The sequence below is a fragment of the Trachymyrmex septentrionalis genome, unplaced genomic scaffold (genome assembly GCF_001594115.1).
Source record: "Trachymyrmex septentrionalis isolate Tsep2-gDNA-1 unplaced genomic scaffold, Tsep1.0 scaffold107, whole genome shotgun sequence".
NCBI classification, from domain to species: Eukaryota; Metazoa; Arthropoda; class Insecta; order Hymenoptera; family Formicidae; genus Trachymyrmex; species Trachymyrmex septentrionalis.
Window position 1 is genome coordinate 1915258 of NW_017304196.1, and position 20755 is coordinate 1936012.

Genomic DNA, 20755 nt, shown 5'->3' on the forward strand with positions numbered 1-20755 from the left:
GCCAAAACCTCATTTTTCAATTGTTCAATTGACTTTACAGTTGAAACACTCTGATAATAGCGATAATACTTTCTCGTTGGCTGATCCAGAAATTTAGAAGATGGCCATTGGCGCATCACAAGCAAAATTTTTGTTTAATTAAGGTCAAATATAAAAAGATAAAATATTAAATTATTATTTCAACTGTTATATTGAAAAATTATCATTTACCTCAATACTATTACCTCTATAATTCATAAACGTTTTAATTGAAATTAAATTAACAGAAAAAAAAATATATATATAATAGAATCTGTGCGTTATATGTAGGAGTTTCTTAAATTAAAAAATATGTTTCGAATATCAAAATTGCGATTAAGCATTTTAGATAAAAATTACAAATATTATATAACATTTTGCTATAAATATTTTTTAAAAAGGAGAATTAAAAAAAAAAAAGAAATTTAAGTCTTGAAAAAAAGTGGCTCAATTTTTAATTATAAAGAGCGACATTCATTCAAAAAGTTTTGGAGAATAGCGCAAATAATTTGTAAAACATTATAATATCATCATATAATATACTATGCTTCTTTTTATTTTAAATTAGAATCATGTTAAAAAATTTATTTATTTATTTATTTATTAAAGAATATTAATTATTTTATTATTAAAAATGAATAATATATAAATAATTTTGACTAGGCTTTTGGAATCATTGTGGACGCGGTTCTCCTGATAAAATACAGGTACCGGGTGACCGGATGCCCGTCGGCATGACAACTTCGTCGCCGTGACGGCACAACAAATATGAATTGCGCCCGAGGTGGCCACGATCGTCGTCTAACGTTGATTGCAATTATTTTCGCGAATCTCGCGAGTGCATTCCACGGGAACAATGGGGTGCTCGAGTACTGGGATCCGGATACGTGCAAATACGACGAGTACTTCGATACAGTTTCCTTGTCCTGCTCGCGATGCAACGCCAGCCGGAATCTCGTACCGGCCGCGGACCGTAGGTGCACGGTTTGATTTTATCCGCTCGTTGTTCGCGATTTGTTTTCGCCTGTTCTACTATCCACGTGTGTGCTTCCCGCAGGTCTGCGATGCCAGTGCGACGAGTTAAGCGGAATGATCGGTTTCGAGAACGGCAGTCCACTTTGCGCAGCGTGCGGTCCCAACATGACCGCGACCGCTGACGGAAAGGATTGCGTCCTGCGCCCGAACGCGCCGTGCAAATGCTCCTCCAACCAAATAAAACGTAATCTCAATGAGTCTTTTTAGCTGACACTTCGAGCTTGCCACTTTGCTGACACGTCGCGTTCGATATCTGTCACCTATACTCAGAGAAAAGAACAGAGTTGTGGCTACTATATAGTTGACAATTATAATATTTGATGTAGAATTAATGTATATAATTGTATGAACTATTTTATAATTATTAATTGTAACGTCTGTAGTTTATTCAACTATGATAGGTACACAATTCTACAGAATATAAAAATTTAATTCTACATTCTAGTCATTTTTTATTATACAGGAATCTATTATTGCATATATTTTTTGTACTCTTGCTCGCAGTGGACCGAAATATAAATGGCGCACTGCTGGATGCTGTGCTGTGCGTAACGTGTATCCAGGGCACGTATCCATCTGCCGATTGTTCCAAATGCTTGCCGTGCGGCAGCCGTGAGAACAGCGGCCACGTTAATTGCGTGTGCCCGAGTGCGACACACGTCAGATTAAGAAATTATTGTCTGCACAAAGACGACGTCACTGACTGGCCGGATATCAGAGGCACGTATCTGGTGAAGTTCCGCAGCGAACACGTCGACAGTTATTATCTGAGAAGCGAACTGCAAGTCGCGGCACACCTTTGCAAGGTGATGAGTATGTTGCGCGCAGAGATCATAGATCAGTATCCATAGACGATTTCTTATATTTAAGACCGTCTTAAATATACAGTCGTAGATGTCATAAGTCAATTATAAAGCCGCATTAATATCTTAAGACGTTACTTATTAAGGATATAAACACAACTTTCATATGTACATACAATTTATTTAAAAATATAAATGAAAATAGGTATATATGTTAATATCTCCAAAGGCGATTTCAGACATCTTAAGAAAAAAAAATCGTGATTATGAATACTGGTCTTAGACTTCTTCCAAAATATGAAAGAATATAGTATAATACAATAATGATAATTACGATGCTATTAAAATGCATAGTAATTGCATAGTGCATAAAGACTTTCGTGATTAACGGCTTTCAGAAAAGAGACAGAACGGCATGCGAGCATTTGTCAAATATATGCGCCCTGACTCTTTATAGTGACGGTATAGCTTGTATGTTTTTTATGCATACGCCCATGGCACCTGTATGGTTGTTTTACAATAAGCAAGACGCAGCGATGGTGCTGAACAATACGAGGATATCCGAGAGATATAGCCTCAGAAAAGGGGATAATGTACGGTATATTGTAAAAAAATTAGAGAATTATTAGTTGTTATGATAATAAGATATAGTTATACCTAGCTGAATTATCAGCTAGATTTGGGTATTTATTTTTAGAGTACAATTAAGAAAACGAAATAATAATATATATATATACTTTCAGAATACCATCCTCGATTTTACGATCGCAAGATTCGCATTAAATGGCAAATTCTTGTCCATCGGTAGACCGACTTTACCCTGTCAATTTCTGAGAAATGTAAGGTTCGGTATAAATTTCAATAAAAAATGCAAAACCACTGCTGTTGAATTACTCAACGCACAAGTAGAATTGCTATCTCCTTACATAGCGTTTAGAGAGGACAATAGATCATTTATACACGCATTACCTGTGATTGTTAAGTCGCCAGATCAGGTAAGATCTCAATAATAATGATAATAATGATTAAAATTTATACAATAATAAATAATTAGATTTTTTTTGCTTTGTAGAATATTAAGGAAATTTCGCATCAGCAATTGGTACGAAAGTTCTTTCTGGTCGACAATGTAAGCGGTTTCAAAGCGTTATCGATATTTATACACAGCGGATTCATAAAAGCATCAGAACTTTCCGTGCTTCGTTATATGAAATCTTTGACTATCTTGTAAGTCGCATATAATTTACGTTACAAATTCTTTTGTGGTTAATCATTGTTAATTTTATTTTCAGAGTAAACGTTCAGAATAGAAAAGATCACGGCAAGATCTTCGCGCCCATTTTGATTGTCGAATACGATGAGCTAACGTATCAAGATTTCCTTAACAATTCCGATGTTACAATAAATTACAAAGTTGCATTTGTGCTGAAGGATAACGATATAGATTATGATGTTCAGGTAAAAATGTATTACAGTGTTTTACTTTTCTTTTAAATACTAAATATATATATAACATATATATATATTTTTTTTTTAGATAACTGTCGGAGTATTTACGGGAATAGCATTAATATTTTCCGGTGTTAAGGCGTGGAATTATTATAAGCATAATCACAACGGTAATCTTAGTATAGCCGTGTTATTGTGGTTCCTGATCTACAGCATGGGTGCGGTTGGAAATGCAATTACATTTGTGTGCATTTGTACATGCGTGTATCTGTTTGTCTTTTATAAAGCTCAAACTGTACCATACGTTCTTCTTCCTAATGAAGATAGTGAAGAAAAAATCCGAACATACATTACCGTAGCATTTAGCTTTAAAGTAAGTAAAACAATGTAACGTTTTATCTAAAATTAATTAATTAACAGAACTCCAATTTATCACATAAAACTTGATAAAATTTACAAATTAAATTGATCATCAATTTCACAATGCTAATAGCATACCGCAAAAAATTTATTGAGAAAAACATCTCAGCTAGGGTTTAAACTTAAACTTCTCGACTATCCAGGGCAGGTTTAATAAAAAATTTAGCACCCAACATTTTTGTTCCTTTCATTTAGATTGCAGAAATGATAGGGTTCGTGTATCAGCATTGGGATTTAAGCGTCTTTTTCATCGACTGGGAACAACCGAGGACGATACCCGATCAACCGAAGTACGACTCTCCGCGTACTTCTTTACAGAAATTGTATTCCAATAGATTTCCACAGGGCGAGGGTAAATCTTCGAGAGTAACATCGGACGTCATCGCGTCCAAGCGAAGGAGGAGATCACACAAAACGAACAAGAATACAAGCCCCAGTGAAATGTCCAAGTCTTCTTCGATTGAAAAATACACGCCAGATTTTTCTTCCATTTATCCGATCGCGAGGTCGCCTTTGCAGGAAACAACAGAACGCAGTTATGTACACGATTTTCCGATCAGTGTTTGGAGAACCTACTTCATCGCAAACGAGTGGTGCAAATTGCAAACCAGAAGAAGGATAAATGTAGCATTGCAATCGATTTACACTCTGTGTTTCCTGCAGGTCAGCTGACACAAAAAAGAAATTTAATTTCCTAATAACACAACAAAATCTGAATAATTACATCGTTTTAGATATTCGATTTGGAATCGTGGATGTTAGTGATACCAGAATCGACCGTCGCAAATACATCCTCCGAAACAGAGAACAATTTTACGCTGCAATTCGCGATTTGCACGTTCATGTACATATTTATATATCTTTTACAATGGTTCGTCCGTTTTACGTTTTACGAGAGATACATTAGAAACAGACTGCAAAAGTTCGTAGATCTATGCTCGATCGCGAACATTAGTGTGTTTATATTGGCACACAATTATTATGGCTTTTATATTCATGGAAGGTAATTTAAGCGCGTCTTACAAGAAGAAAGAGATAATTAATAATATTACTTTTGATAGATCAGTACATGGATTTGCGGATACTGATCTTCCTACCCTGATAAACGATTTGAAAAAGGAAGAAGACGATTTATGTGCGCACAGAGGCCTGGTACCCGGCACGACAGACCAGACTTTTATATTATCGTTGACTCATTCGTTTAAATCGCTATATGATGAACTCATGAGACAAAAGAACAACGTATGTACGAGATTGTTCGTAGAAAAGTACCACTATTAATAACACTTCATTTATTTTCATGCCTATAAAAGAGAAAATCTTGAGTATCATTATACTATTTTAAAGTAAGACTACCATACAATTTAAAAATAATTATTGTACAGTTTGTAATATATTTTGCCCAGGGAAGTGTAGGAATTTTAAAAGGAAGCGACACACCTTCTAGAAATTGGAAACAATTATTTGAAACCAGGTCAAAAATTAGTTTCTTCCTAATGCAATTTCTGGATCACTGCTTGGAAAATGAAGATTATATAATCAAAGAGCAGCATATATTAGAAAAATTATGGGATGTTTTCTTTGTAGATGCCAAAGACAAATCTGTTTTTTACATTGGTACTAAAAAATTACAGAGATTTTTAATAAAATTTAATGCAGATATTGTCATTTTAATGAAACTAATTTTATTTTTGCAGATAACAATTATTCCTTCAACAAAGTGGTGCTTCACGGAAATGAATGGTTATTAGTGACATTTGAAGTCACAGTGTTTGCCTTCTTTTTGACGTGGTATAATTCTTACATTTTCGCTTGTATAGCGACAGTTATCATATCGCAATTATTCTTAATAATCATTAGATGCAACGTTAAGAGAAATCTCTGCAACAAATCATTATTGGACAAAAGATTCCTAATGTAACCATGATAAAATAAATAATAATTAATTAAGCAAATATTAACTAATATATTATAGTTATTACTTTTATAATATATTTTTGTAGCTTATTTAGATACCTTTACACTCTACTATTTCTTACTTCCTTGTACCACATTAATATCCAAAGCGAACACTAATGATGATCATTTCCATGCTTATCCTTATGATGTCCATGTCCTGAGTAATCGATTCCAAAATATTGTTCAATAGCGATAGTTATGAGGAATGCTGGTACACCAATTCTCCAGCCTCTGGTTACAGTTATTAATGCACGCATATAAGGCGATGCACTTCTTTTGTAGCGCCACACTTGATTTCTCAGCCAAGGATCTCTCAATCCTTTCTTAGCTAATTCTTCTTGAACACGTTTCAATTCTGGCACATCTTCCACTTTATAAATATCATGGTTGGGTATTTGGTATGGTGGACCATGATGATGTGCATCGTGACCTCCCATCTGTACAAAATAAATAACATATATTTTTCTCATTACAATATATATGTACTTTAAAAATAATTACTAACTGGTTATTAATTTCTTTGTTATTTACCAGTCAGTAATAATCGTCCTAAATATTTACTTGACATTGTATATCAATACAAAAATTCTAACATTCATATTTTTTATAACATTATGCCGTTCAGTAATACATTTTGTTTTTAAATGCACGGTTTTCATAGTAGCAATTTTTGAAACAATATGTTGATCAACGATCATAAATGATTTTTCTAACATGTTTTCAGTTATAATAGAAGTTAATTTTTATCACCCTAAGATTAAATGTATGCTCAAAGAAATCACTGGCTCTAAATTAAAACTATGATACAGTAGAAAAAGTTTCGACATTATTAATGTTAAACAAAATATTTGTTAAACAAAATATTTATTATTACGTACACTGTGAGACCGTAGTTGATATTTGTCAAATTGAAATTATATAATTTATCTCTTTTGGATTATTTTGGACAATTTTAGAGTATAACCAGCTGATTTTAAATCCCAGAACTATAAATGTAATGCAGATAGACCAAACATGACTCGTCAAAACTTGAAAATGTACCTTAAAGCTGATAGTACGTGCACGATGAGAATGCAAATTGCTACACGTGACAGTCGAAATTTCGAAAAACGGAATCTTGGAAAAGTAAATATGACCAGTCAGAATAGTGTGTTATACGAATGCGGTAACCTTAAATGATTCTAATTGGTCATATTACTTTTCTGATATTCCGTTTCCTAAATTCCGACTATATAATTTCAACATTTCGGTCTGCGATACCAACCGAAGTCATGATTCCTGCACATTGGACGCGTTCAGTGTGCAGAAGCCATCAATGATGCGCTGTCGTGGGAATTATTCCCACACGGGAATGTTCTGCGCATGCGTATAATTCCTTTGACAGCGCATCACTGGTCACAGAGTCCTATCTAGACTAATCCATACATCTAGACTAATCTATAGTGGTTTCGACTTCCGATCGGCGTGGATTTTGTCAATTTGGTGGATGGTGCCGTGGACGTTACACTTATTTGTTGGAATGAAAATTGTGTGAAATTGATTATTGTGATCGTTAAGTTGTAAAGAAAACGCTGCAATCATGTTGGTGCTGTTCGAAACATCGGCGGGTTACGCGATATTCAAGGTAATTTCGAATTTAACAGAAATGTCGGACTTCCTAACCCAGGTGAATGTGCACGTGTTGGCTTCATTTTATTTCCCAGCAACAGTATCGTGTATACAATGAAATTGTTTAATATGCAATATATAATATTCAAGGAATGGAAAGTTACTTCTTAAAAGTGACAAGTTACAGTTACTCGAGTAGAAAAAGTAACAAGTTATTGTTATTAGTTATTGATTTTTAAAAGTAACTCGTTACAATTATCGTTACTTGAGAAAGTAATTTTTCGTTATTTTTCCGTTATTTTTTTTTTTAATCTACGACCGCTACTCATAGCGAACGGACTTAGGAGCTTCTCTAGTCTCAACCGCTATGCGCTGTAAAAAAAAATGTGTTCGTCATTATAGAAACTTCTCGATGTAAATTTATAACAATTATCGAATAGTTTCTAGTAGGCAAGAATTATTATAATAAAATGTTTTAGAAAATTTAGTATTTTTTTAAGGAAGTAAAAATTATTTTGATAGAAAATTATTCTTTAATAACATAAGATATGACCTTATATTTAAGCTATAGAGACGCTTCTAAGCCAGACTGTCATGTGAGCGGCTCGGCGCTGGAGGTAGTGTGCCAGAATCATCCCAAAAATGTACAAATCTTTGCGAGCACTGTTGTATATTATAGATTTAAATGACAATTTGCTTATAGGTTCTAGATGAAAACAAACTCACCCAGTCGGAAGATCTTCACAAGGATTTTGAGACTCCTGAAGCCGCCAGTAGATTGTAAGTTTTTCTTTCAAGAATCTATAAGTCTATTTTTTTTAGTTGAGCTAATATGCACTTTTTGTACTTAAAGTGAAATAAGTATGTTTTATATGTAGTAATAAAAAAACTAACCTATTATTTCTTGTAGCTTTAATTGTACTATTTTATTTGATGTATTATAATTTTCATGTATTTTTTTGCTTTACAGACTTAAATTAACATACTTTCACAAATTTGAGGACACTACCGAAGCATTATGCGCCACTACAGCGCTTGTAAACAGCAAGTTATCTAAATCTTTGAAGAAAACGCTCAGGAACTGCTGCATCGAGGCCCATGAACAGCTGGCAGTAGCCGATGCCAAACTGGGCTGTGCTATCAAGGATAAGCTGCAATTATCCTGTGTAAGCAACACGGCAGTGCAGGAGTTGATGAGATGCATCAGAGGTCAATTGGACAGTTTGATAAGTGGGGTGACCGAGAAGGAGAGGACAGCCATGACGCTGGGCCTGGCGCACAGTTTATCCAGATACAAGCTGAAGTTCTCACCCGACAAGGTCGATACCATGGTAATACAGGCAGTGTGCTTGCTGGATGATCTGGATAAGGAGCTCAATAACTACATAATGCGAGCGCGCGAATGGTACGGCTGGCACTTTCCTGAGCTAGGCAAAATCGTGACTGACAATCTTCAGTACATAAAGACGATGCATATACTTGGCCAACGAGAGAACGCTATCAAATGTGATCTGTCAGATATTCTGACAGAGGAAGTCGAGGCGAGAGTGAAGGAGGCCGCGGAAATCTCAATGGGCTCAGAGATCTCGGAATACGACGCTGAACATATGCAATGCTTATGTGTCGAGATACTTGAGCTTCATCAATACCGATCCCAGCTGTGCGATTATCTGAAGACTAGGATGATGGCATTAGCGCCAAATCTGACAGTTCTCGTCGGCGATCTGATCGGTGCACGTCTAATATCTAAAGCTGGTTCTTTGACAAGTCTTGCTAAACATCCAGCATCTACTTTACAAATTCTTGGTGCAGAGAAGGCACTGTTCCGTGCTCTTAAATCGAAGAAAAACACACCCAAGTATGGTTTGATCTACCATTCACAACTTGTCGGACAATCCTCAAACAAAAACAAGGGTAAAATATCCAGAATGTTGGCAGCAAAAGCATCATTAGCAACAAGAGTTGATGCATTGGGAGATACTGCAAGCTTCGAACTTGGCGCGGAGCACAAAGTGAAATTGGAGGCACGGTTAAGAGTGCTTGAAGAAGGAAATATCCGTCGGATAAGTGGCACTGCTAAAGCAAAAGCCAAATTTGAAAAATATCAAGTCAAGAACGAATATATGCAGTATTCAACATCTATAGATTCAACACTGACGACTAAGAAGAGACCATTAATCGAAGAGATTGAAACAAAGGAAAATGAGGAAATGCCTAAAAAGAAGAAAAAGAAATACAGCACGAGTTCTGAACAGATCAAGGAGGAAATGAAGGAGGAAGAACCGCAAACGGAAATAGAGTCGGTTACTGTACCGAAAAAAAAGAAGAAACATAGTTTAGAACATAATGTAGAACAAGGAGAATTTTCTGGTACACAAATAAAAACGGATTCCGATATTCCGAAAAAGAAGAAAAAATATAAGTTAGAATCCAAAACAGAAGACATACCAGAAGCGTCTGGTATCCAAGAAGAAGCGCATGCTGAACCGGATTCAGATCTTACAACGAAGAAAAAAAAGAAAAAAAAGAAAGAATCGATTGAAGAGGCAACTGTAAAAACTGAGGAAATATGTGAAGGAGATGTTTCAGTTGCATCTGAAACAAGTGAAGGTAACTATAAAAATATAAATGCACATACAAGATTTTGAATAAATATCGAATATAATAGTTGATTTTCAATTTTTATATTTTACCATTAAATATCTTGATTCGGCTAGAAAACAATTAAAAAGTAATATTGCAAAAAATGTAATTTAGAAAATATACAGGTTTCGAAAATGTGCAGGTTCAAATCTCTCTTTTCAGTAATTACAAGATGTTTAAAGATTTTTTTAAACATATTTCTGTAATTTTCAATCTGTAATTAACGTTTCAACTAATTAAGTATTGAGTTAGACTCATAACTAAGTAGACTTTTAGTCTATTAAATCGCCTAATTTTGTAATAAATAATAAAATAGCCGTCCAAATAAGAATTTATTATTTTTATTTACAGAAAAGAAGAAAAAGAAAAAGAAGAAGGAAAAAGAAACTGAGGAGCTGCAACAAACAGTAGTATCTGCTGAAGAGGTGGAGGAACCAGTTTCGAGCGAAAAAAAGAAAAAGAAAAAAAAGAAATCAAAGCAAGAATAAACTTGAAGTTGATAATTTTTTATATTATATATAGTATATATATATATATATAATATATATATTATATATACAATATATAATATATATATATATTTCATATTACATTAAACAAGATTCATGTAAAATATTGTATAGTTTTCTCATAAATACATTTATGCATTAACGATTCATTTTTTTTCTATAGAAATTCAACATTCCCTAGATATCATTTTTTCATAAAATAAAATATTGTAATACTAAAAATTCTGATAAGAAATTAGTCTTTTGTTTTACCTGTAGGAGGAGAGGCATGTAATTGTAGAAAGGGAAAGAAATTGCTTTATATTAATTTTTTATACAAGATACTAAACTTAGGACCATGACATTTTTATAACAGAATTACTTTATTTAACCCATGATACGCGAATACATCTGAAGGTTTACTAAATATTTTATTCTAACACTTATTTATCTGACTTGCAGGCAGTTACATAATAGCTGAATCTTCGAAATAATTATGCGTTTTGCATATAGTATATTAATCGATAATTTAATTCATGATTTTATATTTTTCCAAAAAAATATAAGCTACAATTAATATTGTACAAGTACGATCATATATGATAGAAGATATTCGCTTGTAATTGCCATCCAAATTAATGATAGATATAAAACTGGCTTGTTAAATATCTTACAATATGTATCTCTTTTGCAAAAATGAGATTTTGTCATAATTAGCAGAATTGCATTTGAATAACGACTCGCACAAAAATAATAGCGTAAGAAACTATAAAGATCTTCCACGAGACGATTGCACGCATTTAAGATCGTAAATCGAAAGCCGATTATGTTATAAGTAGATATTAGCGCATGACTTGCAAAAAATTAATATCTCATATATTTTTTGCATTATACATTCATATAAGTATCAATATTAATTATAAATCTTGATGCACATATGTGACAACAGATATGTCTACAGAGCAATACATCATAGATTTAACGATTAAATCATGAAAGTCAATTTAAAACTTTCGCGATAGATCTTCACAATACATATTCTTTAGAATTTATACATTTTCGTTCAAAAAGAGTATATCTTCCAAAAAAAATATACTATATATTAATTTAAAAAATTTAAATAATTCACGAGCGTAAACGATATCATTTCTATAAAAGTCAGCACAATAGAAGATATGTTGTATATAATAAATGATTCATAATTTATAGTATAGAAGCAATGTTGTTTGTAAGCGAAGGAATTTTAGTTTTACTTAATTTACTTTTAAAATATGCTTATTTTGGAAAAATAGAAATATTATTTAAGGAAATGTTATACTTATATATACACTCATAAAAAGAAATTGTCATCAGTATCGAATCCGAAAAAATTCTGACTAAATTTGACTAGCAGACTTTGATCTATATACATTTGTCGTCTCATTTATCTCTTGCCTTATTTTAATATGTAAAACAGCAACTGTATTTTATAATTTTTAAAAATAATTACTTTTGATTTCACTAGCTCTATCAATATCTCACATAATTTGTCTATTTTGATATATGGTGCCTTCTTTCGCGCATTATATTTAATAGATCTGATATCGTTTACAATCATATATGTACGTATACATCTTTTTGGAGTCCATTGTGGAAAACAAAATGTTTTTCCATTTCGTTTTAATTACACGTCACGTATCGAACGATGCTGCATAGAAACTTTGAGAAAACATCTCTATTTGTAGACGACTTATTAGAAGAAACTCAGATCCTGCTTGGCGTACATAGAATGCAGTGCACATGTAGGACTTAATGCAATTTGCATTCCCCTTTTTTTTTTTACTTCCGGTTCGTCTTCCTGGTTAATCGCCGTAACAAAGTGAATCGAGCAAAGCGTCGTAGGCGTGTACGCATTTTGTCTAACGACACAATGATTATTGTATAAAAATATTTTATACATATTACTAGAGTATAACGTATAATGTTACACGACAATCATCAATTATTCGCATTCGGCGAACTATGAACGAAATAATCATCACTCGCTGAGAATTAATATCTCAATATATATATATATAGCTTTTTTATTTCAGTTTCCTATTTCTTTTTTTATTACATACTCATGTACTCGAACGTCCGATATACGGTATCGCGAAAAATAGATTACGCAAATATGCGTATACGTCTGCGAACTACACGTAGATTTTCTCAATTGTACAATTTTCTGTTATCAACTCTCCATCTCCTTCTTTCTTTTCGAATAACATTACGTAAGATATATCAATGCGATATATTAAATATATATTCTTCTTATTATAACATAAATTAGTAGATTCGCATGATATAAATCACGTTTCAACTTAAATTTGTACAGTTTTCCGAGCTAAACTATAAATTAGTATTAGTTATAGAAGAATGTGACAGAAAAATTGTTCTGTAGAAGCAAATCCCTTTTTATATGACTAACATTGGGGGCAACAGGACAATATCAAGCAGTAGCAAAAGTACGAGACAGCCTTTCGCAGACTTTACTTTTTTCTCTTTCAGAGTCTGGTCAGTCTGCAGATATCTCCAAGGACATTCGAAAAGTTGCGAAAATCCAGTGATTAAATACTCTCAAAGGAGAGAACTGCGATTACAAATTTATGAAATGCATAATAGATCATTAGCTGTAAACTCCCATTCGTAGGTACATACAGCAAGATATAGATTGTGTGTGCTCCAACATCGTGGTCGCGTAAGATGCAAAATAGAATAGAAAAACGCAAGCGCGTTGTACAGAGAGTGTCCTGAAACGACTTAATTTTAATTACAAATCTAGGGGCAAATCTGGAGTAGGTTTCTCTCTTGAGAAAATTCTTGATAGCTGCGATCGACTGTCCCTTTAATTAAAAAAACAAATCTGAGTGTAATAATATGATTAAAAATAATAAAAAATATTGTTTATATCAAAAAATTCTAAATATAAGAATCTATAATTTGATATCAATAATCAAGAAAAAAAATCTGTTTCATATTTGCCGTCATATTTGCGATTTCCGGGACACTCTTTCTGTGCAAATATTTATAATTCTATAGAGTAGCGACATATAAAAATAAGTGTATATAAAGTGCATAAAAAATATAGAGCGTCTCGTAGCGATAATCTCCGGTGCAATCTTGTTTTTCTTTCCTTATAAGGAAGTACCGGAGAATAGCGACGAGTATTGCACACAAGTACTCAAGTGTCGTAGACTATGTGACAAATCCGCGAACTTATTCTATATATTGGGAACATCGCGTAATTCTTATTTCTATACAATTCTCTAAGAATGTGTTTCTTCTAGTACCTCTAACGCAGTTATATATATATATATATGTTTCTATATAAGTGTGTGTGTGTGTGTGTGTGTGTGTGTGTGTGTGTGTGTGTGTGTGTATGTATATATAATTCTTTTAGAATACTCTACGATAATGTATTTATGACGATAGATAGAGTGTGTATGCATATGTACAAAATACATAATAAAAGACGTTTCGCGAGGCTCTACCACGATGACCAGTGCAGTCCATTATTTATCGGATACTTGTGAATAGATTCAGAACGGACTTGTTTTCTTTCTGACTGCGGGCCTTACTGAATACATTCCAGAAGCGCAAAGTTTCGTCGCCCGCCCCGGTAACAATCGCCTCGCCATCGGGCGACATCGCCAGGTAGAGCACCCGGTATGAGTGTCCGGTAAGCTTGGCCACTTGCGTGAGGCTCGGGTATTTCCACACGAGAATCTGATTCTGCGAATAACCGTGCGTGCTGACTAGCTCAGAGCTGTGCTTGCTCCATGCCAAGTTGCAGACCTGTGAGCCGGTGTCGACGCATTGCATCGGTTGACCGGTCAACGTGTTCCAGAAGCGAATACAACGGTCGGCGGTGCCGCCACCAGACGCCAGCAGACCGTGATGATGAGGTGACCAGGCGATCGCTTTCACCGCTGCCAGGTGCTCGGTGTACGTCTGGATGGGTGAGAGCGAGTGTAAATTCCACACGTAGAGCCGATTGTCATTGCCACCAGATGCCAAGTACTGATTGTCCGGCGACCACTTGAGGCCACACACCTCCTGCCGATGGGCACCGAGTCGCCGTTCGCCGACAATACACGGCGTCCTCACGTCTCTCTGTAGTATCAACCGATCCCTGCTGCCAGATGACAGAACCTCTCCGTTCCATGCCAGGGCTCCCACTCGAGCGCTATGGCCCTGTAGCTTGCTCACCTGCTTGTTCACTGCTACATCCCAGACCTGTATGTAGCCCATATGCGTACCTACCGCCACCAGATTGCCACGCTCGTTCCAGGCGACGGAAGTAACGCTGTTGCCATCGCTGGACAGATCGCAGAGTCTCGTCACCTGGCTGGTGCATGCCGACCACAGGTAGACGCAACTTCCCAGACCAACGCTGAGAACATTCTGAGAGGACCAGTCGACCAGGTTCAGATAGAAGTCATCTTGCAACTCCGGAGCATCTAGCACTTTGAAGGGTATTCTTGAGATTTTCCTGGTAGCCTTTCTGGGAGATCTCAATAATTTTTGACTCTTGGCACTAAGTGGTGATAAGGAATATGGTGAACTTTGATCCAGCAGGGTCCGATCCTTGGTGGGAGTGGTATACTTGAAGAGGTTCTTAGTGACTAACGGCGAGAGTACCCTTCGCTCCTCGCACTGGCCTTTTACATCTTCTATGCTTGCTCCAAGCAGCTCGTTCTTCAACAGACAGGAATAGGCGATACCGTCACGGCTACCCTCGCCATTCTCTCGTGTCTTCTTCGCTACCAGGCCACCCCGGCCATTCTCGCTAATCATAGAAAACGTCGTTTGCCAATTATTACCTGAACGGGTGGGTATAAAGCGGTCGTAACTGTTGTTGTACGCCGTCTTCGTGGGCGAGAAGTAGATGGGCGAGTAAGTGGCTACAGTGGTGCCGGACAACGTCGCCGTGCCCGTCGCCGTCGAGACGTCCGCGCTCACCGGCTTCAGCAGCCGTTTCTCATACTCGTGATGAAACATAACGCGACGTGAGGGATACGTATCCCACCTTTGCCGCACCAAGAGGCAATGCTCCTTATCTCTTTCACATAATTAACGGCACCGCCGACGCGCCTCCCGCATGCACCGCCGTCGAGAAACCGTAGGAGCCCGCTGCGACAACTCCGCAATCGATCCTCAGGCCTCGGAACACGTCACAAGCTCATTCCCGGGTGCTCAGCCACTCCGCGATACGTTCCGTTTAACTTTTTCGGACGGTTTGAGGTCTGAACTTGCTGACCACCATCCGTCGTGTTAGCAGCCTCGCCGTCGCCATTCGACGTCAGAACTCGCAGGATTCGAGAATCGAGAGGCTCGCACGAGGTCTCGAGCGATTACCTCGTGTCCGCCAATAGAAACGTGTCTCGGAATATGAATATCGAAGGGGAAGGGTAGTCAAACTTATCGACCGTTTTTATCCCTTCATTCATTATTCACAACCCACTATTCTTGGAATGATAATAAATATTATATCGTATAGACAATACAATACAATACAATAAATTAATTGTATTATATATTTGTTATCATTCCAAGAATAGTGTGATGTGAGGTAATTAATAAAGGGACAAAAACAGTCATAAGATTAACTTCCCTTCCTCTTATTCGTATTCAAAGACACATATAATAATAAATGTATATATAATAATATTGTATATACAATACATATATACGACAATATATCGTTTGCAACTAAAATAACGACCCTATTAAAAAAAATAAATTGTTTAATTCATTTATGCGTTATAAAAATTTTTTAATCATAAAAATGTGATGTTAATTTTGTGCAACTGTAATGTAATAACTAATTATAAAAAAATAAAAAATCGAGTATTCTTTTAGAGTATGTTTTTTTCTTTGTGTTTTTGACAATTTTTATTATATCATTGTCGTAACAAATAAGCGATATGTAATATTATATTATATATATCAATATTGTATTATACATGTATATCTATATATAATTAATAAATATCATTATCTATTAGCCTGATAAAAAAAACACCATTACAAAATGTTATAGACTTTTTGAATCAACGGTCCGTTTAAAATTTTTGTTCTCTTGTTTTTTTTTTCATTTCATAATTTGAAATGTGAATGCACTGCACGTTCGTTCCATTAAATGATGAATATCATCGTCGGAAAGATAAAGATGATTTCATCATCGACTAACGGATTTTCTCTATCTGCGATAAGATAGAAGGAAGAATTTAAGGACTCAGCAAACGAGAATGTGCTTTTGTTTCTTGTATCTTGCTTTTTTGCTTTTTATCCTTTTTTATGTTTTTCGTTTTCTGTTGCTCGAGATAAACGTTAACAAACTTCAGAAGAAACAGAAAACACATATCAAGAAATATAATTGTTGATAAAACGATTACAGAGGAAAAAAAGCAAAATGTAAAAAGCAAGAAACAGGAAACAAATAGCACATTGTAGAACACCATTAAGTAGAAATTGGATATATCGGAATATAGGTTTCTGATAGGTCGAAATCATAAAACCTTCTATTGCTGTCTGCACCCTCAATTCTACGTTATTTTTCCGCCTCGAATGTTGCGATTCATGCCAGTTGCAGCCGCGCATGCACGAACATATCTATTTTATAAGAGCCAGTTGGTAAATGAGACTTGGGAGAGGATTAGTTAAAGGAATATAATTCTACTCGATCCTGAAATCAATCGCGAAATGGCATTTTCGAATACAAAAAGCGACACGCCATGGTGAGCCCAATGAGAAACTCTGTATGAAGGGTGAGTTCATTTGATGCTCACAATGCTCGTCAGCATTATTTGTTTAACATTTGATAAACAAAAAGAATGAAACGATTCCATGAATGTTGTGAGCGTCAAATGAAACGCATCCAAAAAGTCTGGCGGTTTTGTTAAAATCTTACGAGAGAAAAGTATATATCTCTTTCCTCTTTATTATTTCACTCTACTCATCATACCATCTCATTCTATGTAAGGTGTTTTCCATTTAAATGATAAGTCAATACTATCGTTCTTTGTTATTCATTCATTATTTGTTTGGAATGCAAAGAAAAATAGAAACGATATTTGTGTCGATTTGTATCACTGAATGGAAGACATGTATAATCTTAATTAAAGTTATAAAGTGAGACAATATAAATTAAAGGGAAATAGTATAATTTATATATGTTTCTCTTTCTCTCTCTCATAAATTTTTAACAAACTCCTAGTTTCGTAAAGTATTATATATTGTACATAATGTATCATTTTATCCTTGTTTAACATTCAGTGAATAACGAGAATAAAATAATGTAATATGTACTTCATGAAACACACAATCAAAATAATCAGATTGTTATAAGGGTTACTTTCTAACAAGAGAACAAGACGACAGTCGACAAGTATAACAGTAATACACCTATAATCTTTGCTATTTGCCAATGTTAAACAAAGATAAAATAAGCCTCTTTCTGGAAAGCAGCAAGAGTCTCTAGATGAGCTGAACGTGCCCTACTGCTTGCCCAGCCCGGTCGCAGGCAGATCAACAGAAGAACCGCTAAATCAGCAGCACCAATGGGATCACGATGCTTCGCCGTTTCTTTCGAAGTCTCGTTCGTCTCGAATGAGTCATCTGGCTGGTGAGGGGAGAGCGAGAGAGAGCTTGCTCGACGTATTGACGAGAGTCATTAGGGCGCGACGCGGCACGAGAGGCTTTGTTTACTGTAAGATAAGACCAGCAATGACATCGGAGGAGAGGGATGACATCAGGGATCTGAGCGACATTATTCTGCAGGATAATTTGGATACCGAGACGCAGGTAGGATTGTAGGTAGAGCCAAGTAGATCTCCGGATACCGAGACGTATTTCGTTCCATTTAACCTTCCAAACAATCTTTATCAGGATCGCACACTTTACTTTAGACGATAGTTTGACCTTCGAGATAAAAATAAACACAAATGGATCCTTTCTGTAAACCCAGTTTTTCAGTGGGAAACATATTGGGTTGTTTGTACACAGATATTCTTTATTACATTCCAATGCTAATCTCTATACAAATTTATTGGATATTTTCTATAATAAAGCTTCAGATTAAGTATTGAAGAATTTTTTAAAATAGATTTTTTTCTAATAGCAATAGATTCATCTTGAATCACGATTCATGTTTTTTTTTAAATTTATTTAATTTCATTAATTTTTAAATTACTAATGAATATTAACTATTGACATCCTTCAGAAGAATTTCTATAATGTTTTTCTATATTTAACAAATTTAACTCAGTTTAATTTTATTAAATATTAATTTCTAGTGCAAACGCAAATTGAGTAAAAAGCCAAAGAGAATATTGCAATTTTCGGATGGAGTAATGGAGGAATATTCGTCAGAAGATGAAGTTGATACACCAAAGAATAAAATTGTGTCACAGATAGATACTGTAAATATATAATTATATTAATTAAAAATTATATATGTATAATATTATATACTTATTCAATGAAAAGATAAAATTTTACATATTTTGTAGAAAAATATGAATTGGTTACCATGGGCATGGTACCAAACCACATGGTTGAGCTCTAAAATGTTGGACGGTTGTGATTACGTTGGCGAATGCTTGGCCAATTTCTTTGGCATAACAGCGCCCAAGTATCAGTTTGAGATCAATGAGTTTTATAGGCTGCAAGCACTCGAAAAAGAAATGATTCACAAACAAGATTTGGAGATGGGTGGATGGAACGAACAAAATAGGAACAATCTTATAAATAGCAATACTATGTTAACAAATGAATGTAAGTAATGACGTAAAGTGTGGAGATTTAATACTGATGAAACATGTGTGTGTGTTACATATAACAAATTCTCTATTTTACAATCCATTTCAAATATCGCCTACACATAGCTTTAATTGAGAGATATTTACTGCTCAATTTCAAATTCATTAGCAAATTTACAAATAGAAATAATAAATGCTTGAATGATTCTTTAACTAATATTTTTCTATGCAATATTAAAGTTTTTTAAAATATATATTAAATAACGAATATATGAATTTATGAAAAAAGAAAGTATGTGATGTAAGACAAAAATTAAAAATTATTGTGATATATGACAGTTGAAAAGCATTTAGATAAAGATCCTGCAAAACTTCCTGTTCGTAGTCAGTTTAAATGACGATTATATGTATAAAAATTGTATATATATGAAAAGTTTTAGTATTATTTTTCATAATTAATTGTTACAATAGATCGATATAATTTGTGTATATGACCTATATATATTATTTATAAGATACATTATAGTTATATTAATCTGTTAATAATATAAAAAATATGTTACCTCATTGCGAAAGAGAATTTTTTGAACTCTGCATTTGCACATACGTCCATATAAAAATAAACAATATATTTAAACATTACTTGCTGTTACTCATGTCAGCGTGATTCACTGAATTATTATGCAATTAACAATGACAATAAAGATAATAAATGTTTTTATATTTAATAAAACAAACATTCTTTTTATAATCAAAACTTCTTAGCATAAAATTATATTCTCTCTTAATAAAATATTATTTTTCAAAAGTATCTTGAAAATAAATTTGCTAATATTAAGAAACTACAGCATAGCAAACATACAATAGTAGTGATAATATATAAGGATAAAAATACATATTGCTCTCAATAGTTTTTCCTCGAATATATCTTGAAATCCTGTATGTATTGTGTGTTTCATTTGCCGCGTATATCGTATTTGCACACTGCAGTCGATTAAAACCTCGAACAACACAAAAGTTCGAGAGAGATGTCCTGTAAAAGTCTTTTAGACATTTGCGCTTGGTAGATTACTCAGTATAAACTAAATATTTTGTATGCTTAAAAAGAGAAAAAAACTTATGTCGCCGGCACAAACCTATGCAGCGCACTAGTTAAAACTAGCAACGAATCCTGGAGACCCTGTGGAAAGTGTCTTTGCAACCAGGAGCCTTTATACTGTTCTATATGAGCCAACATCTTGTTTGCTATATCAGTTCTGAAAGTAGGCGGTAGATTACATACTCCTAAATTAATAACAGCGAGTCCCATGTTGCTGTTTGGATTCACACCAACTCCAATCAATGTTCTACCAATTTTACAAGCCGTCAGCATCAGATCGGATGTCAATTGTAATTCCTGTATCTCCATAGACGCGAACTTGGAGGATAAGTTCGCCTCATATAAGGAATGGGATATTCGTTTAATCTGCTTCGTCATTTTCTACGAACGCATAATAGCGAATTAATTCGGAATACCTGAATCTCTTATCTTGTTATATATATATATATATAT

General features: G+C 34.5%; 6 protein-coding genes across 10 annotated transcripts in view; 3 read left to right on the forward strand and 3 right to left on the reverse strand.

Annotated features, from left to right (window-relative positions):
* The first annotated feature begins 786 nt into the window (after window positions 1-786).
* LOC108746085 (meckelin) lies at window positions 787-5699 on the forward strand. Its single transcript, XM_018482622.1, has 13 exons — window positions 787-991; window positions 1076-1237; window positions 1558-1859; window positions 2255-2449; window positions 2600-2851; window positions 2929-3083; window positions 3149-3314; window positions 3394-3678; window positions 3921-4388; window positions 4460-4728; window positions 4787-4967; window positions 5132-5342; window positions 5423-5699. Exons 1-13 carry the CDS (start codon window positions 787-789, stop codon window positions 5644-5646), a joined length of 3075 nt encoding a protein of 1024 aa, XP_018338124.1. The 3' UTR covers window positions 5647-5699.
* LOC108746074 (NADH dehydrogenase [ubiquinone] 1 beta subcomplex subunit 3) lies at window positions 5525-6684 on the reverse strand. Of its 3 annotated transcripts, none has more exons than XR_001939140.1 (3): window positions 6563-6684; window positions 5742-6121; window positions 5525-5606 (listed from the first exon to the last, which is right to left on the reverse strand). XR_001939140.1 is itself a non-coding variant. In XM_018482608.1 (3 exons), the coding sequence occupies exon 2, from the start codon at window positions 6119-6121 to the stop codon at window positions 5798-5800; it is 324 nt and encodes a 107-aa protein (XP_018338110.1). In that variant the 5' UTR covers window positions 6563-6684; the 3' UTR covers window positions 5530-5606; window positions 5765-5797. The 3 variants fall into 3 exon arrangements, 1 of the variants encoding a protein (XP_018338110.1); XR_001939142.1 differs by lacking the exon at window positions 6563-6684 and adding an exon at window positions 6190-6211; XM_018482608.1 differs by having other exon boundaries at window positions 5530-5606; window positions 5765-6121.
* Window positions 6685-7142: 458 nt separating this feature from the next.
* On the forward strand, window positions 7143-10431 carry LOC108746101 (nucleolar protein 58). The gene is made up of 4 exons (XM_018482647.1): window positions 7143-7308; window positions 7996-8072; window positions 8263-9902; window positions 10287-10431. Exons 1-4 carry the CDS (start codon window positions 7264-7266, stop codon window positions 10421-10423), a joined length of 1899 nt encoding a protein of 632 aa, XP_018338149.1. The 5' UTR covers window positions 7143-7263; the 3' UTR covers window positions 10424-10431.
* A 2929-nt stretch (window positions 10432-13360) lies between these two features.
* Window positions 13361-15893, reverse strand: LOC108747213 (fizzy-related protein homolog). The gene has a single exon (XM_018484551.1). The coding sequence runs from the start codon at window positions 15440-15442 to the stop codon at window positions 13958-13960; it is 1485 nt and encodes a 494-aa protein (XP_018340053.1). The 5' UTR covers window positions 15443-15893; the 3' UTR covers window positions 13361-13957.
* A 1100-nt stretch (window positions 15894-16993) lies between these two features.
* Window positions 16994-19391, forward strand: LOC108746248 (protein FAM177A1-like). Its single transcript, XM_018482898.1, has 4 exons — window positions 16994-17181; window positions 17912-18247; window positions 18739-18864; window positions 18955-19391. The coding sequence occupies exons 1-4, from the start codon at window positions 17179-17181 to the stop codon at window positions 19225-19227; spliced, it is 738 nt and encodes a 245-aa protein (XP_018338400.1). The 5' UTR covers window positions 16994-17178; the 3' UTR covers window positions 19228-19391.
* Window positions 19392-20037: 646 nt separating this feature from the next.
* The window catches only part of LOC108746049, a 4752-nt gene continuing 4034 nt past the window's right edge, over window positions 20038-20755 (reverse strand). For 2 of the 3 annotated variants that reach the window (XM_018482561.1, XM_018482570.1), the window contains 2 exons: window positions 20340-20683; window positions 20038-20236 (listed from right to left, as the gene is read on the reverse strand). In XM_018482561.1, coding sequence (XP_018338063.1) covers window positions 20038-20236; window positions 20340-20683 — 543 coding nt within the window. Of the gene's footprint in view, window positions 20247-20339; window positions 20684-20755 lie in introns of all 3 variants that reach the window. The other variant, XM_018482577.1, reaches the window with a different exon arrangement.

What these genes read in the sequence shown, in the direction of transcription:
- LOC108746101 (XM_018482647.1), top strand. Translation starts at nt 7,264, where the DNA reads ATGTTGGTGCTGTTCGAAACATCGGCGGGTTACGCGATATTCAAG. An exon ending in CGGGTTACGCGATATTCAAG is followed by an intron (nt 7,309 to 7,995) that starts GTAATTTCGAAT and finishes ATTTGCTTATAG; the next exon opens with GTTCTAGATGAAAACAAACT. An exon ending in TGCATCTGAAACAAGTGAAG is followed by an intron (nt 9,903 to 10,286) that starts GTAACTATAAAA and finishes TTTTATTTACAG; the next exon opens with AAAAGAAGAAAAAGAAAAAG.
- LOC108746074 (XM_018482608.1), bottom strand. Translation starts at nt 6,121, where the DNA reads ATGGGAGGTCACGATGCACATCATCATGGTCCACCATACCAAATACCC.
- LOC108747213 (XM_018484551.1), bottom strand. Translation starts at nt 15,442, where the DNA reads ATGTTTCATCACGAGTATGAGAAACGGCTGCTGAAGCCGGTGAGCGCG.
- LOC108746085 (XM_018482622.1), top strand. Translation starts at nt 787, where the DNA reads ATGAATTGCGCCCGAGGTGGCCACGATCGTCGTCTAACGTTGATTGCA. An exon ending in TCTCGTACCGGCCGCGGACC is followed by an intron (nt 992 to 1,075) that starts GTAGGTGCACGG and finishes TGCTTCCCGCAG; the next exon opens with GTCTGCGATGCCAGTGCGAC. An exon ending in GCCTCAGAAAAGGGGATAAT is followed by an intron (nt 2,450 to 2,599) that starts GTACGGTATATT and finishes ATATACTTTCAG; the next exon opens with AATACCATCCTCGATTTTAC.
- LOC108746248 (XM_018482898.1), top strand. An exon ending in ATTTGGATACCGAGACGCAG is followed by an intron (nt 18,248 to 18,738) that starts GTAGGATTGTAG and finishes ATTAATTTCTAG; the next exon opens with TGCAAACGCAAATTGAGTAA. An exon ending in TTGTGTCACAGATAGATACT is followed by an intron (nt 18,865 to 18,954) that starts GTAAATATATAA and finishes CATATTTTGTAG; the next exon opens with AAAAATATGAATTGGTTACC.